This window comes from Stegodyphus dumicola, chromosome 10 (genome assembly GCF_044657685.1).
Source record: "Stegodyphus dumicola isolate Sdum_Otavi_A_Nest chromosome 10, ASM4465768v1".
NCBI classification, from domain to species: Eukaryota; Metazoa; Arthropoda; class Arachnida; order Araneae; family Eresidae; genus Stegodyphus; species Stegodyphus dumicola.
In genome coordinates, this window is record NC_140777.1 from 149,630,687 (window position 1) to 149,643,948 (window position 13,262).

The window sequence follows — 13,262 nt, forward strand, 5'->3', positions numbered from 1 at the left end:
TCTTTTGCAACGGCGAAAACTCTCTCTTCGATTTGTTCGTTGGCAGAAGAAACTCTTTCTTCTGTTTCTCCAACCCTATTTTCAACCTTCTATTATGCCTTCTATAGCCTCGAATTTGTTTTATATTACGCAGGTAATTTTTCCTTTCCTCGTGACCTGCTTGAATCTTTTCTTTAACAAAATCTTGGCCAGCTTTAATCTCTTGTTTGAATGGAGCACAGGCTTCCACCAGCTGTCTTAATTTCTCATCCTTCGCTCTTGTCACTGGCATTCAAATCCCACTTTTGAGGCTAAAATTTTTTGTTTGCACATGGGCTCGTAATATGCCCCCATGTCGTATGATAGGTTGATAAAAATTATTTTATCAAAAGAAACACTTCAGAGAACTGGAATTTTCCACAAAAATAGTCTTACAACTCTTCACAGTATCACAGAGTACAATCAGTAGTTACACTTCAACCTACTGGGAATGTTAATTACAACGCAATGCAAAGCGCATCTAAACAGCGAAACTAATCCGGAGATACCTCAGCGCTTTACCATGAAATAAACAACTAACAACAACAACTGAGGAACTGATGCTCTCGTCGATCTTATGTTGTTTTCTCCCACTCGCTGAGAGAGTTATAGTTCTTTCGTTTTCTCGAAGTTATTGGAAGGCATATGTAGCCAGGTAAGGTTGCAGTTGCATATGAAATCAATTACAGTTATTCAATTACCATAGCTATTACGGTAATACAGGGACCGTACCAAAATGTCTCTAAGCGGTCGCCAAGTTTGGCGATAAAAATTAATTGCCAATACCGTTGCCAGCTTGATAAAATATCGCTAAGTTAGCGAGACAGCAACTTACTCAATGTTAAAACTTGCCTCCGTATTCTTATTTTTGTGTCAAAGCATCATTTCTCTAGATTTTAATGTTACATTATACGGAAAGTTTTTTACCTATCTATGTACAACATTCGTAACATTATTAACAAACCTAGATGCATTTTATTTACTCAAGTTTTCTAGTGCGGTATGTATAACTGAATTGCCCATCTTTGTGTAAAATTTTAGTCAATCAAAATATAATTTTTTCCAAAGCAGTTATAAATGTCGAATGCTTAAATGTATACTAGACATCTTGGTTTATATTAGGAAATGAAAGAATCGTATCTTGCTGATTTGGAATGCTTTCAGTAAACAAATATTTTTAATCGTGTTTTTAGTATGCTAATAAGAAATTAAATAAAAAAAATGCAACTAAATATATTTTATTAACATTGATTCAAGAATTAATTATTAATTATGATTATTTAATTATCATTATTATTCAAGATTTAATTATTAACTATTCCTTCCATAATCATCAATATCTGCTTAAACCTTTCATGAAGATACATTATTACAAATGCCCAAGTATTGCAGTTAAAATTCGTAACAAAAAATTTATACTAAATGAAATTTTACTATAACATTATATTTCAATTAATATCGAACAGATTCTTGCCATATTGAATCAGAAAAATGCTTCTCACCAATAAGATTTGCCACCTGAAAGCAAGGGCATTTCTGAAATTTCTATCTTATTGATATTCAGCATTCACTGATTCACGACATCGTTTTCCCGCTCGGTGTTGCTTCAAGTTACTTGGCAAATAGAAACCTTTTCCACAGTGCTGGCATACGTATGAGAAGCTTCTTGTGTGTCGACAGACGACATGCCTACGCAGAGAGCTTTCATCTCTGCTCCTGTAGTCACACTGGTGGCACTGGTAAGGTTTCTCTTGAGTATGCAAATTCTGATGAGTCTGGAGACGTTGCTTACGGCTGAAATTTTTTCCACATTCGGAGCATCTATACGGCTTTTTGCCGGAATGAGTTCTGACGTGACGTTTCAAGGACGAACTTTGAAAAAATATTTTATTGCACAAGTTACAGATGAACGGTTCCTCTCCAGTGTGAGTTCCTATATGGCTCGGTAGGGTGTCTGATTTGGTAAAACTCGGACACTGGTGAGATCTTTCTTTCTGATGTTTCATGATGTGTTTTCTTAAGTTAAATGAACGCGGAGTAGAATACGTGCAAATATGACATTTATGTCTCCGATCTGGTATCATATGAGGGTGACGAGATTTATGCGACAACATATATTGCTCTTCTGAAAACAGACAGTGACATATATCACACTCGAATCCCGCTACTCTATCTAGGAAAAGAGAATTTAAAACGTATTAATGCAAAGAAGCTAATTTAGCTACAATATTCTTATATACAATTATTCTGTGCACAAGACTTAAATTTTGCACAAGACACTTTTTAAGACTGTGCACAAGACACTTTTTAAAAATACCTTTCTGAATACAGTTTAGTCTTATATGCGCAGCCTTGCGTTAAAAAATCATATTATTAAAGTGATTTATCACTTATTCTTTAATATTTAGGTTGAAAGGAAATATAACTACTTAATGTTAAACATACTATGCAGAGTCATTAAGTTTTTCGAAACAGGAGATGGTGAAAATGTACAATGCCTTCTCTGGGACTCGGATCCTGGAAATCTTGAATACTCATTGAGTATGCTTATAATTACACCCTGAAGGCATCCGGAAAAGAGGGAGAAAATACCTTATCCCCCCATTTTAAAGGGTGATTAGGTGATCCAGTCGCCAAATCTGGGTAGTGGTGAATTATCGTCTACCACCACTTACCATAGGTGCATTTGACTCCTTGCCACGATGAATGTCGTGGGTTTATGCTGACAATTGTATGACAAATGAGAAAGGTAACAACAAACTTCCAACTATGGCATGAATGATTTCTACATTTTGTGTAGTAAACCAATGAATCATATTATCTTTAAACAATTGTTGAGTATTTTTATTGATAAAACCTGTAACTTTATCACTCTGGAATGGACACTCTCAAAACTACTCTTATCACTCTCACATAATAAAAAAATCTAATGTGTACACCACATAACTTCCTTGTACGAAATATTAAATTATACGTATTTTTTCTTGCATTTCATTTAAACTTATTCGATTGAATTAAATCTACTTCGTCGATAGCGCACAAACCACAATAGAATAAATGCACTCATTAAAATTCACTATATTTGTTTACCACAGCGACACTCTGGCCCTAGGTTCACTTAAGAGCGTTACATTTCATTCATTTTTTAACTCAGCATGCACAAAGTCTATATCATCTTAAGAATTATCTAATCGTTGCGACCTGTTCTTAAATCTAAAACGATGTATAAAAGAAATTAAGCAAAGAACAACAACAACAACAAAAACAAAACAAAACAAAACAAAACAAAAAAAAAAAAAAAACAGTTTCTTACAGACGATTCAGTATTTCTCATTCAATTAATTCAGTTCTCTCTTCCAGACAAGGCAAAAATACATAAAAACTCAAAATATCTATATTAAAAATTACGAAGTAAATCTGAAACACTTAATTCCTCGAAAAAATTCCACAAAGGATTAAGCATGATTAAGTGAACAAACGATGCTTAGTAATAAAGCTAAAAAGACGCGGTTAGCAGGAGTGAATGAAAGAGCAGACTGGTAGAATGCCACCTCCAGAGAGAGCGTAAAAAACCTTAACAAACCCTTTTTGGCGACCGTTAAAATCTTAAACCTTTTATTTTATTTTATTTATTTATTTATTTTAAGCCTAGCCACTTGCGCGGCTAGGTATCGGACTGGCATACGTTATTCGTCAAACCGCATACATGCCAGAGGTCTTAATTTATTTTGAAAACAAATATTCACAAATTGTCAAATACATGTTGCTCTTAATAGGGTAAATTCATAGGATGGACTTAAAATTAAGGATCTGGGTAGCACAAAGCTGACTCAAAAAATAAAATTAAAAAAAAAAAAAAAAATTCAGTAGAAAATCACAATAATTTAAAACCGGCATATGCTTAGAAATCCCGCTATAAGTACTGCCATACATTTTTCTATAGTTTTCTCAGTTTGTTCTCCCTTCATCAAAATAAATGTTCAGTTTATCAGGTTCAATGTTCCGTCTAACCTTCTTCGGGAACATGCAAGGACCTGACTCGGAACAGAGAGCTTACTAAAGCTACGTTCAACAATTGTGGGAAGTAGACAGGATACACAAGAAGGTTATACAAAACCCTTTATTTTTCTCTATTTACAATAACTTCCGTACTTCGGAAATACACAGACCCGCTACTTGGGGTCAAAACGTAAAAGTATAAAAATAAAACTAAACTCTAATTTAACTTTAAAATAATAAACGTGGAAGATTGGCCTTATATTAACAGGAAGCCGTATGTAATACAGAGAACTGTGAACACTACAATACGTTTAAAGTTATCAAGAGGATTAAAACCTCTGGCCTGGAACGCAACCAGCAACTGAGTAAAACTTCTAAGGTAAGCGGCCTGCTTCGACTCACTGCTTCCTCTCTTTCGCTTAGCAAAAAGCCACAACTTAAATACTTGGCGTTCGCCAGACAAACTTTGCATAAATACTTTAACGCTTATAATTCTGGCCGGAAGTAGAAAATAAGAAGTGATAGTAAAGATTTAAAATAAAAGAAACGTTAGTAAAACTTAAGATCCTTACAAGTTTTTAGTAAGATGACTTGCACTACACTTTTTGGGCTTTTTATTACTACCGTTTTGTGTATTTAACCCTTTTTATTAAGTGTTCTTTGCACTTATGCTAGGTAAACTTCAACATCAAAATTACAAAATATCTAAAAATAGCATAGGATTGGACTGGATTATTTAACTATGGCAAAGGACACGAGGGCTATCTTCCTACAGGGAGGGATGCCTTCGTGGAGGACTTCCTAAGGGAAACTGGCGCGTATACACGTTACACATAAAAAATAGCATAGAACTCCCGATAAAGTGTTAAAGTTTGCTATACATCTTATTATATTCCTTATAACATTTCGTTTAAAACTAGTCGCTTGCACGATCAGCCGCCTGAAATACTTATCACTAAAAAGCAAAAGTATGCAATGATTTTAATGAGCCCAACTAATGTAATTTCATAAAATTATTAAATATTCCTAATTAGTCTTCACAGTATTTAAATGCATTTTTATTTAAAGCAATCACATTAAAAAGTTTATAAGGTACTTCTCCCGCTTTCCTAACGTGCCTTGGTGGTGTAGTGGCCAGCACACTGAGGCGGTATTTCAAAGGTCCGTAGTTCGATTCCCGGCGAAGGCGATAGCTAATTTTTCATCTCTCCGGTTTTTTCAATTAACTTAAAATCTCTACAAGTTATAAAAAAATTCCTAAGAACCGTGTTTATTGCTTTTAAATCTCCTAGTTCATTAACCATCCAGATAAAATTTAAAAGTTAAATATCTTAGTCGTTACAGAATGGCAGCATACTAACGAGTGGAAGATGAAAGTATTTTATTTCCAATCGTGGTAACACATTCCTTTTATACGGCCGATTTTGTAAATTAAAATTGAAAGATATTTATCTTACATTTTTTCGACAGGCAACCGTCTCGCAGGGTCGCAGGGTGGAGATGAAAATGTTTTATTTCGAAGCAGTGTTGCTACTACTTGCTTTCAAACTCTCGATTTCTTAATCAATCATTTACAGACACATAGACGTTTTGAGAACATTTGGTCTAAAAATATTTAAAAACAGCATATCTTTACAATTTCCGATATGCAGTTTCCCGCGCTGAAGATGAAAATGTTTTATTCCCTACAAATGATGCCACTGCTCTCTTTCAAATTGTTCAGTTTTTAAGGAAAAATTCATTAACATTTTACAAATACACAATAAAAAAAATTCGAAATTCAAGATTCGGGCTTCCAGGTGCCCATATTCGGGTGGAGGACTACATTATCCAAAATTTGATGGCTCCAGGTATCGTTGTTTTTCCTAATGCGAGAAACATACATGCGGATTCTTTATTATTTAATTTCTTTAAATATTATACAGGACGATAATGTTTGGTGGCAACAATATGAAAAGGGATACAGTCGTTTATAGTGATTCGATGCAAAATACAGTATCGAAACTAATAGCCCTAACACCCCTTTGAGCTAACGAAATGGAAATTCAAAATTCTAGGTTCCAGGTGGAGATTCACACATTCGGGTGGAGACAAAATGTGATGGCTCAGTATGCCGTCATAATCCGAAAAACATGCATGTATGCATGCATAAAGATTCTTCATTATTTAATATCTTTAAAAATAATATTTGGCGATAGCATGTAGGGTAACAATTTGGAAAGATAATCGGACACAAAACTGATACGGACAAAAAATAAGTTCGAGACTATCAGTATCTCTGGTGCTAAAATGTTTTCATAAAGTAAATTTTTATTTAAAACTCATAAAATAATTAATGAATAAAAGGAGAAAATTAATTTATCACGCAATTGAGTGGAAAAAGATATTAAATAAGTCTCGTTTCAAAACTCTTCTTCTACAATTTTATATCATGAATAATAAAAGCGTGGGGCCCAGGAACAAAATACAATAATCTAATTGCATTATTTTTACAAATTTATCACAAACCTCCCACACTATTATTATTCCTGATATAAAACTGTAGATGAATTTTGTACAGATAATTACTTGATCTCTTGTTACTGTAGGACTATGAGGTAAATTATTTTCCTTCTTTCAGTTCGATCAGTTCTTCTTTCAGTTCGTTCTTCAGTTTATTTACGATCTTTAAATAAGAGCTTTTTTTTTTTTAACAAAAACCTTTTTTAAATATTATTTTCACCCTAAATTAATTCAGTTTTATTGTTTGAAACATTATGGACTCTAAAGTAATATTCACCTGATATTTTCTTCGTGAGTGTTTGTTTAACTTCTCTTCTCTTAGATTTGTTTTTCTGAAGCGTGAAAGCCGGCGCCTTAACTTCTAAACCTGTAAATATAGAGATTTATATCAATACAAAAATATGCAAAAATTAAAGTTTTTAAATTTATGTACACAGTCATATTAAATTGCATGGTTTAAAATAAAAATGATTACCATAATTTCATCTAAGAAATGTATTGACAATGAAAACGCAATAAAAAAATTAGCCCACACAAATGGCTCACATTTTTTTTCGGAGACTTATGTTTTTCACACTTATTTGCAAATATCAGTTACTGAATATTAGAGAAATGATTATATTTCTCTTCCACATATACTATTGATCATCATTTTATAAACCTGCTTGGTTTGAAAAAAAAACTCTCCTTTTTTACAGCCCATGGTGATAAGCAAACTTGAGAGTTAACTTTGAATGCTGTGCACGAGAAATGTAGCTAAACAACTCTCTCACTTTTATTATTTCTTTTGTCTGCTAATTCATAAATAAATTGATATGCGAATAAATAATACTTAATTGTATTATTTATTAACCCCAGGATTGTTTAATAATGGATAATAAGAAATATGCATGTGTTACAATAATAATTTATTCAAAAGTTCTGAAAATGAACTCGCCTAAGTGTTTAGACGCTTTAAACAGTTTAATAAAAACATGAAAATAACAGGATATTCCATATTTTTTTTTTTTTTTGATGTTCTTTACCTAAAACTACACTTTTCATGCATTTCGGCATGGATTCAATTTTTTTTTTTTTTTTTTTTTTTGTGTGTGTGTGTGTGTGTGTGTGTGTGTAAGAATGTCCTATGTTGTGCTATTCCACCGTAAGTATTGTTTTTAGTAAACCTTTCGAAGTAATGTCTTGGTTTACTATTCTTTCTCCAGCTCACTCCAGGCATATTCGATCGGATGTAAATCCAGAAGATACGGAGGATTTGGATAATTTCATGACTGTTGCATAATAACCAGAAGCTAAGATTTAAGTTTGTATGTTTAGGATCGTTATCAAGATAAATCCTGAATGCATTTTGCATTCGCAGTTTTCTTGCACATGCTTTCAGGTTTTCATTAAGAATATTTCTATATTTATATTGATAACTGATCCATATTATTTTCTATACAAATACTATCTATTATCCATCCAAGAAGCAACGAAATATTTCCAAACCATTATGACTCCACTCACGTGCTTAACAGCAGATAATAAGTTTTCGAGATCAATTTTTTTTTTATTCGGATTTTGCCACACAACTGTTCGTCCCATCAGAGCTAAATGTAATAAACTGCAACTCGTATGCAAATATAGCTTTATTTTAATATGATAAATCTTTTCTTACCATAATTTTTATGAATGTCAGGTGTACTTGGGCGAAAAGAGATTATGTGACCGTTCACTATAAATGACGTATTACTTTTCAGATATTTGCCACTGAATATTATCGCCCTATGTTATTTTTAAAGACATTAAATAATAAAAAGAATCTGCATGTATGCAATGTTTATCACATTGAGTTATAACGACGGTACTTAGAGCCGTCAAATTTTGAATAACGTAATCCTCCACCCGAACATGTGCACCTGGAAGCCCGAATTTTGAATTTCGAAGTTGTTTTATTATTTTTTATTTCATATTTGGCAAAACTTGAATGAACTTTTAATTAACAAATTCAATGATTTCAAAGCGAGCAATGGCAACACTGTACGGAATAAAACATTTTATCTCCAACGCGCGAGACTCTATATCGGAAATTCTAAAGATACGCTGTTTTTAAATATTTTGCAATTTTGCTGCTGAGTTGAATTTTATGTGGTTAAGTGCAAAGAACGTTATATAAATAAAGTTAACACAAAAAAGGTAATAATAACAAGGCAAGACTTATTTTGTGTTAGCCATCTTACTAAGAAAATTGAACATTGATATGACTGACTGAGAAAAGGCTGAAAAAATATAAAAATATATGCCAACACTTAATATTGCATCGGAAATTCTAAAAATACGCTGCTACGCAGCTTTTAAAAATTTTGTGACTTTTGTTGTTGAACTGTATACGGCATAAGTACAAAGAAAACAATGTATGATAATAAAGCTAAAAAGACAAAAAAATAAGTTAGCAGGAGTGATTGGCAAGAGCAGACCGGTAGACTGCGAGCTCAAGGGAGCGTGAAAAACCCTAACAAACTCTTGTCGTGGGTGACAGTTGAAATCTAAAACCTTTCTGAGCTTTTTTTTTTTTTTTTTTTTTTTTTTTTTAAGAAGGTTTGGTTTCTTGCTGATTGCTCTTTATCACCTACCGTTTTTTTAATCCGCTCTAAGTTTCGCCGCGTTAATATTTGGGATTTCCGACTGCTTCCTTTCAGTGCAATATGAGGCCCAGACATCAATGCATTCGTTTTCAACAGACCCACGCAGTTTCTTACATTTTGCAACATCAATCATAGTTCAACTCTTTACATCAAGAATGTTTTGGATTTTTTGAGTATTTCTTCCATTTTTAAAATGATGACTAGTTAAACTTCTGACAGAACATCTCGTTAGTTTGAAGCTCCCTGCCATGTTCAGCTCAGATATAGAACTCTTAATAAATAAGTAATCATTTCCAAATGCGGACTACAATTCTTGTGATGCGTTTTCATTTAAAACAAAAAATCATGACAAGAAACTTCATTTGTTAACCCTTTCAATATGTCCGAACTGTTATCTGAGTTACCGACTAATACATCTTGAATAAATTATTTTATTATAAAAATATGTTAATGGTATTTACTTCGTAATAAGCAAAGCTTAAAATAGAGAAAATTATGTTAGAAAAAATTAATATCTCAATATTTAGTGCAAATAACTTTCAAAAATATAAATGTTCAAAAAAAATGTGAGCTACTGTATTTGTTTTAATAAACCCTCAAAAACTAAGACATTTTCTTTTTTAAACTGCCTTTTTTGATAACTTTTTCTCTAAATTTTTGCAACTTTATTCTTAGAAAAGAAGTTTGAAAATTGTAGATGGAAAAATATGCTTAAAATTTAGAGAAAATATCGAATTTAGAAAAATTTGATATTTACAATAAACGAATTTTAATTTTATTGAAGAGTCTGTCTAATAAGATATATAAAAATGAAGAGTGTATGTATAAATAAAAAAGATGATATACAGCGTCTCACAAAAGTGATGGGACACTTGTGCTTTACAAAAGGAAACTGTAGTAAAATAAATTTAAAAAAAACATGTAAAATTTTTTTGTGGGTTGTTTCATACTTAAATTTAGTAACAATTATTACATGACATACATTTTCTCAAAATATTAAAATATTAATTTAATAAAAATACAATTGGTTAAAACGGAGCAAAAAATGGCTCACATAAGTGATAGGACACTTACTTTTCCATCAAATATTTATCCAAAAATCTTACTTTTTAAAAGGTTTTAATATTTTGTTGGATTTTCTTTTACTTTTAAAACATGATTTAATCTTCTTGGAATGGATTCGACTAATTTTTTTTGTGATTTCTGGAGTGATTTTACCCCATTCTTCTTAAAGCACCGATTTTAATTGTTGTTTTGAAGAAATGGTGTGTTTGCGAATTCTTGATTCCAATTCTTGCCAAATATTCTCTATGGAATTTAAGTTTGGAGATTGTGGTGGTGTTTTTATTATTTCAGGACAGTTATACAGCAGTCTGAGTCTAACGTTCAAAGCAGTGTGCTTGGGGTCATTGTCCTGCTAGAATTTAAAATCGTTATGAAGGTTCAATTTTCGTGCTGAAGATTTTAAATTTTGATTTAAAATGTCAATATACTTGTACTGATCCATTATACTGTCAATAAAAACAAGATTACCAACTCCAGAGGACGACATACACCCCCATACCATAACTCCTCCTCCACCATTTTTTACTGTTGGCACCAAGTTCTGTTTGCGAAATTCTTCCCTGGGTTTTCTCCACACCAAGATTCTACCGTCAGAACCAAATATATTAAATTTACTCTCATCAGCAAATATAACTTCATTCCAGTAATCAGAATTCTTATTTATGTTGGATTTTGCGAAAGCCAGTCTAAGTTTTCTATTCTTTTCACTTACGAAGAATTTTTTCCTGGCTGCTCTACCGTGATATCCAGCAGATCGAATTACTTTTCTAATAGTCTCAGGATTAGCAATTACTCCGTATAATGCTTGTAAATCAGCAGCAACTTTAGGAGCACTCATTCTTGGATTTTTTTTTAACATTTCGAATGATAATTCGCTTTATTCCATTGGATAGCTTTGATGGTCGACCAGCTCTTCTTTTATCCTGAATCATATGATTCTTTTTATATCGTTTAATGATATTGAAAACTGTTGAATGACTCAAGTTAACTATTTCAACAGTTTCTCTAATAGATTTTCCACGTTCAATATGCAAATTAATAACTAATTTTCGAATTTCAGGCAAAGTTTCTTTTTGTTTAGCATTCATGGCTGCACAGAGCTAAAAAACACAAAATTCGAAAACAAACTGGAGAGAAATACTGCAGACGATTTTATAAATTGTCAATTTCTTTTGAGTAAAAATGAAAACACCCAAAAAATATTTTTATTGTAGTACGTAGTAGTATTTAATCGTGTTCCATCACTTATATGAGCCATTTTTGCTCCGTTCTAAACAATTGTATTTTTATTAAATTAATATTTTAATATTTTGAGAAAATGTATGTTATGTAATAATTGTTACTAAACTTAAGTATGAAACACACCCACAAAAAATTTTTAAATCTTTTTTAATTTATTTGATTACAGTTTCCCTTTGTAAAGCACAAGTGTCCCATCACTTTTGTGAGACACTGTATATATTAATTTAAACAACACACCCACAATATTACACTCAAACGAAGATACTACTTAAAAAAGTTGTGTAGATTATTTATTAAAAGATCACAAAGTTCTAATTATATGGATTATTTCGAGTATGGTAAAACACCTGATATCTTTCAGATCTCCACAGAAATTCTAATACTTTTATATCAAAATATTAAACATTTTTAAATTCATTGTAAATGTACCTAATATTATATAAACACAATAATTTCCAAATTGTTTTCAGATAAAAATAGTTGTAATATTTTAATTATTTTAATAATTCATTTGGTACATTAGCATGTGACTTGCATGAAAACTTCTCGTTTCTTTTGCTTAGAGAATTCAACTTTTTGAAAAGAACTTGTGGAATAAAATGGGGGAGGGGGATTTAAAACATAAAAACCGTCCAAGAGATAAATAATTTGAAACGCAATCACATACACACGAAAAAATATAAAATTTTCTTTAAAATTTTACTATTAATAACTTTTAAGATACTAACCAGTTGAAAGAAGAGCTTTATAATTTCGCCACTGACTGCTGTATCTAAGTTTTTCATAGTCACTTAATTTTTCCCATTCTTTAGTTGAAAAGAAATCTTCGACTTTCTTTTCTCTGTTTTTCTTGAAATTCATTTTAATATAAAAAATATTAATTAGTGCTACAAAGCACAAAATTTTCTAAATAAAATAAAATTTCCTTCATAACAGCAATCACTTTGCATTAAAATCTTAAATTTTGTGAAATAATACGATGAAACAATGCGTCGGGTTTAACAACTCATTTATTGAATCGTAGAATAAAATATGCCTTTCCGTCTGAAAAAAATATCGTCTGCTTACTTTTTTTTAAAATTTGTTACTGGACCAATCAATTTTGCAAAATTTGATTTTATGTTAATTTATTATAATGTATTATTTGTAAAATTCGCTTTTATATTAACTTTATATAATTGCCAATGTTATTCCTTACCACTTAAACGTCTTTTTCTATATTCATGTGGTTTAAAACAATGTTTTTAAAATTAAAGAGCTCGAATTAATCAGTAAATGCGCATTCTAAATTCATTGTGACATATACTGTTTACCCAAGTTAAGATGATCCTCGCGATGCGTCTGCGCATGGCCGAAAAACTCTATACATTCGCAGAAATGGGCAGCCAGTTTAGCCCATATGCGTCAATTTAATTCATGTTTTAATAAGTCTTGCTGCAATCCTGCAAAGTCACAATAGTAACCAAAAAGCATGCCAAAAAACATAGAGAGACTGAGAGAGATATAAGAACGATTTCAGTAAATAAAGAAAGAAGGTTAGTGTTTACGGTGTCCGCCGATAATATCGCGGCAAAAACATTGCGGACGAAAACGTCGTGGAGAAAACAACGCAAGAAGAAAACGTCGTGGTGCAAAACATCGTGGGAGAAAAAAAAAAGCAAAGACGAAACATCGCAGTTCTAAAAGATCGTGGTACAAAATATCGTCGTCGAAAATAAAGCGGTTCAAAAACTTCGCAGTTTAAAAACATTGTCATCGAAAATATCGTGGTAAAAAATAAAGTATCTACAAATCATCGCATGACGATAACAT

The 13,262-nt window shown here is 31.8% G+C and overlaps 1 protein-coding gene across 1 annotated transcript; it reads right to left on the reverse strand.

Annotated features, from left to right (window-relative positions):
* Positions 1 to 1,364: 1,364 nt before the first annotated feature.
* Positions 1,365 to 12,433, reverse strand: LOC118190835 (zinc finger protein 711-like). The gene is made up of 3 exons (XM_085826112.1): positions 12,179 to 12,433; positions 6,797 to 6,886; positions 1,365 to 2,191 (listed from the first exon to the last, which is right to left on the reverse strand). The coding sequence occupies exons 1-3, from the start codon at positions 12,309 to 12,311 to the stop codon at positions 1,569 to 1,571; spliced, it is 846 nt and encodes a 281-aa protein (XP_085682238.1). The 5' UTR covers positions 12,312 to 12,433; the 3' UTR covers positions 1,365 to 1,568.
* Positions 12,434 to 13,262: the final 829 nt, after the last annotated feature.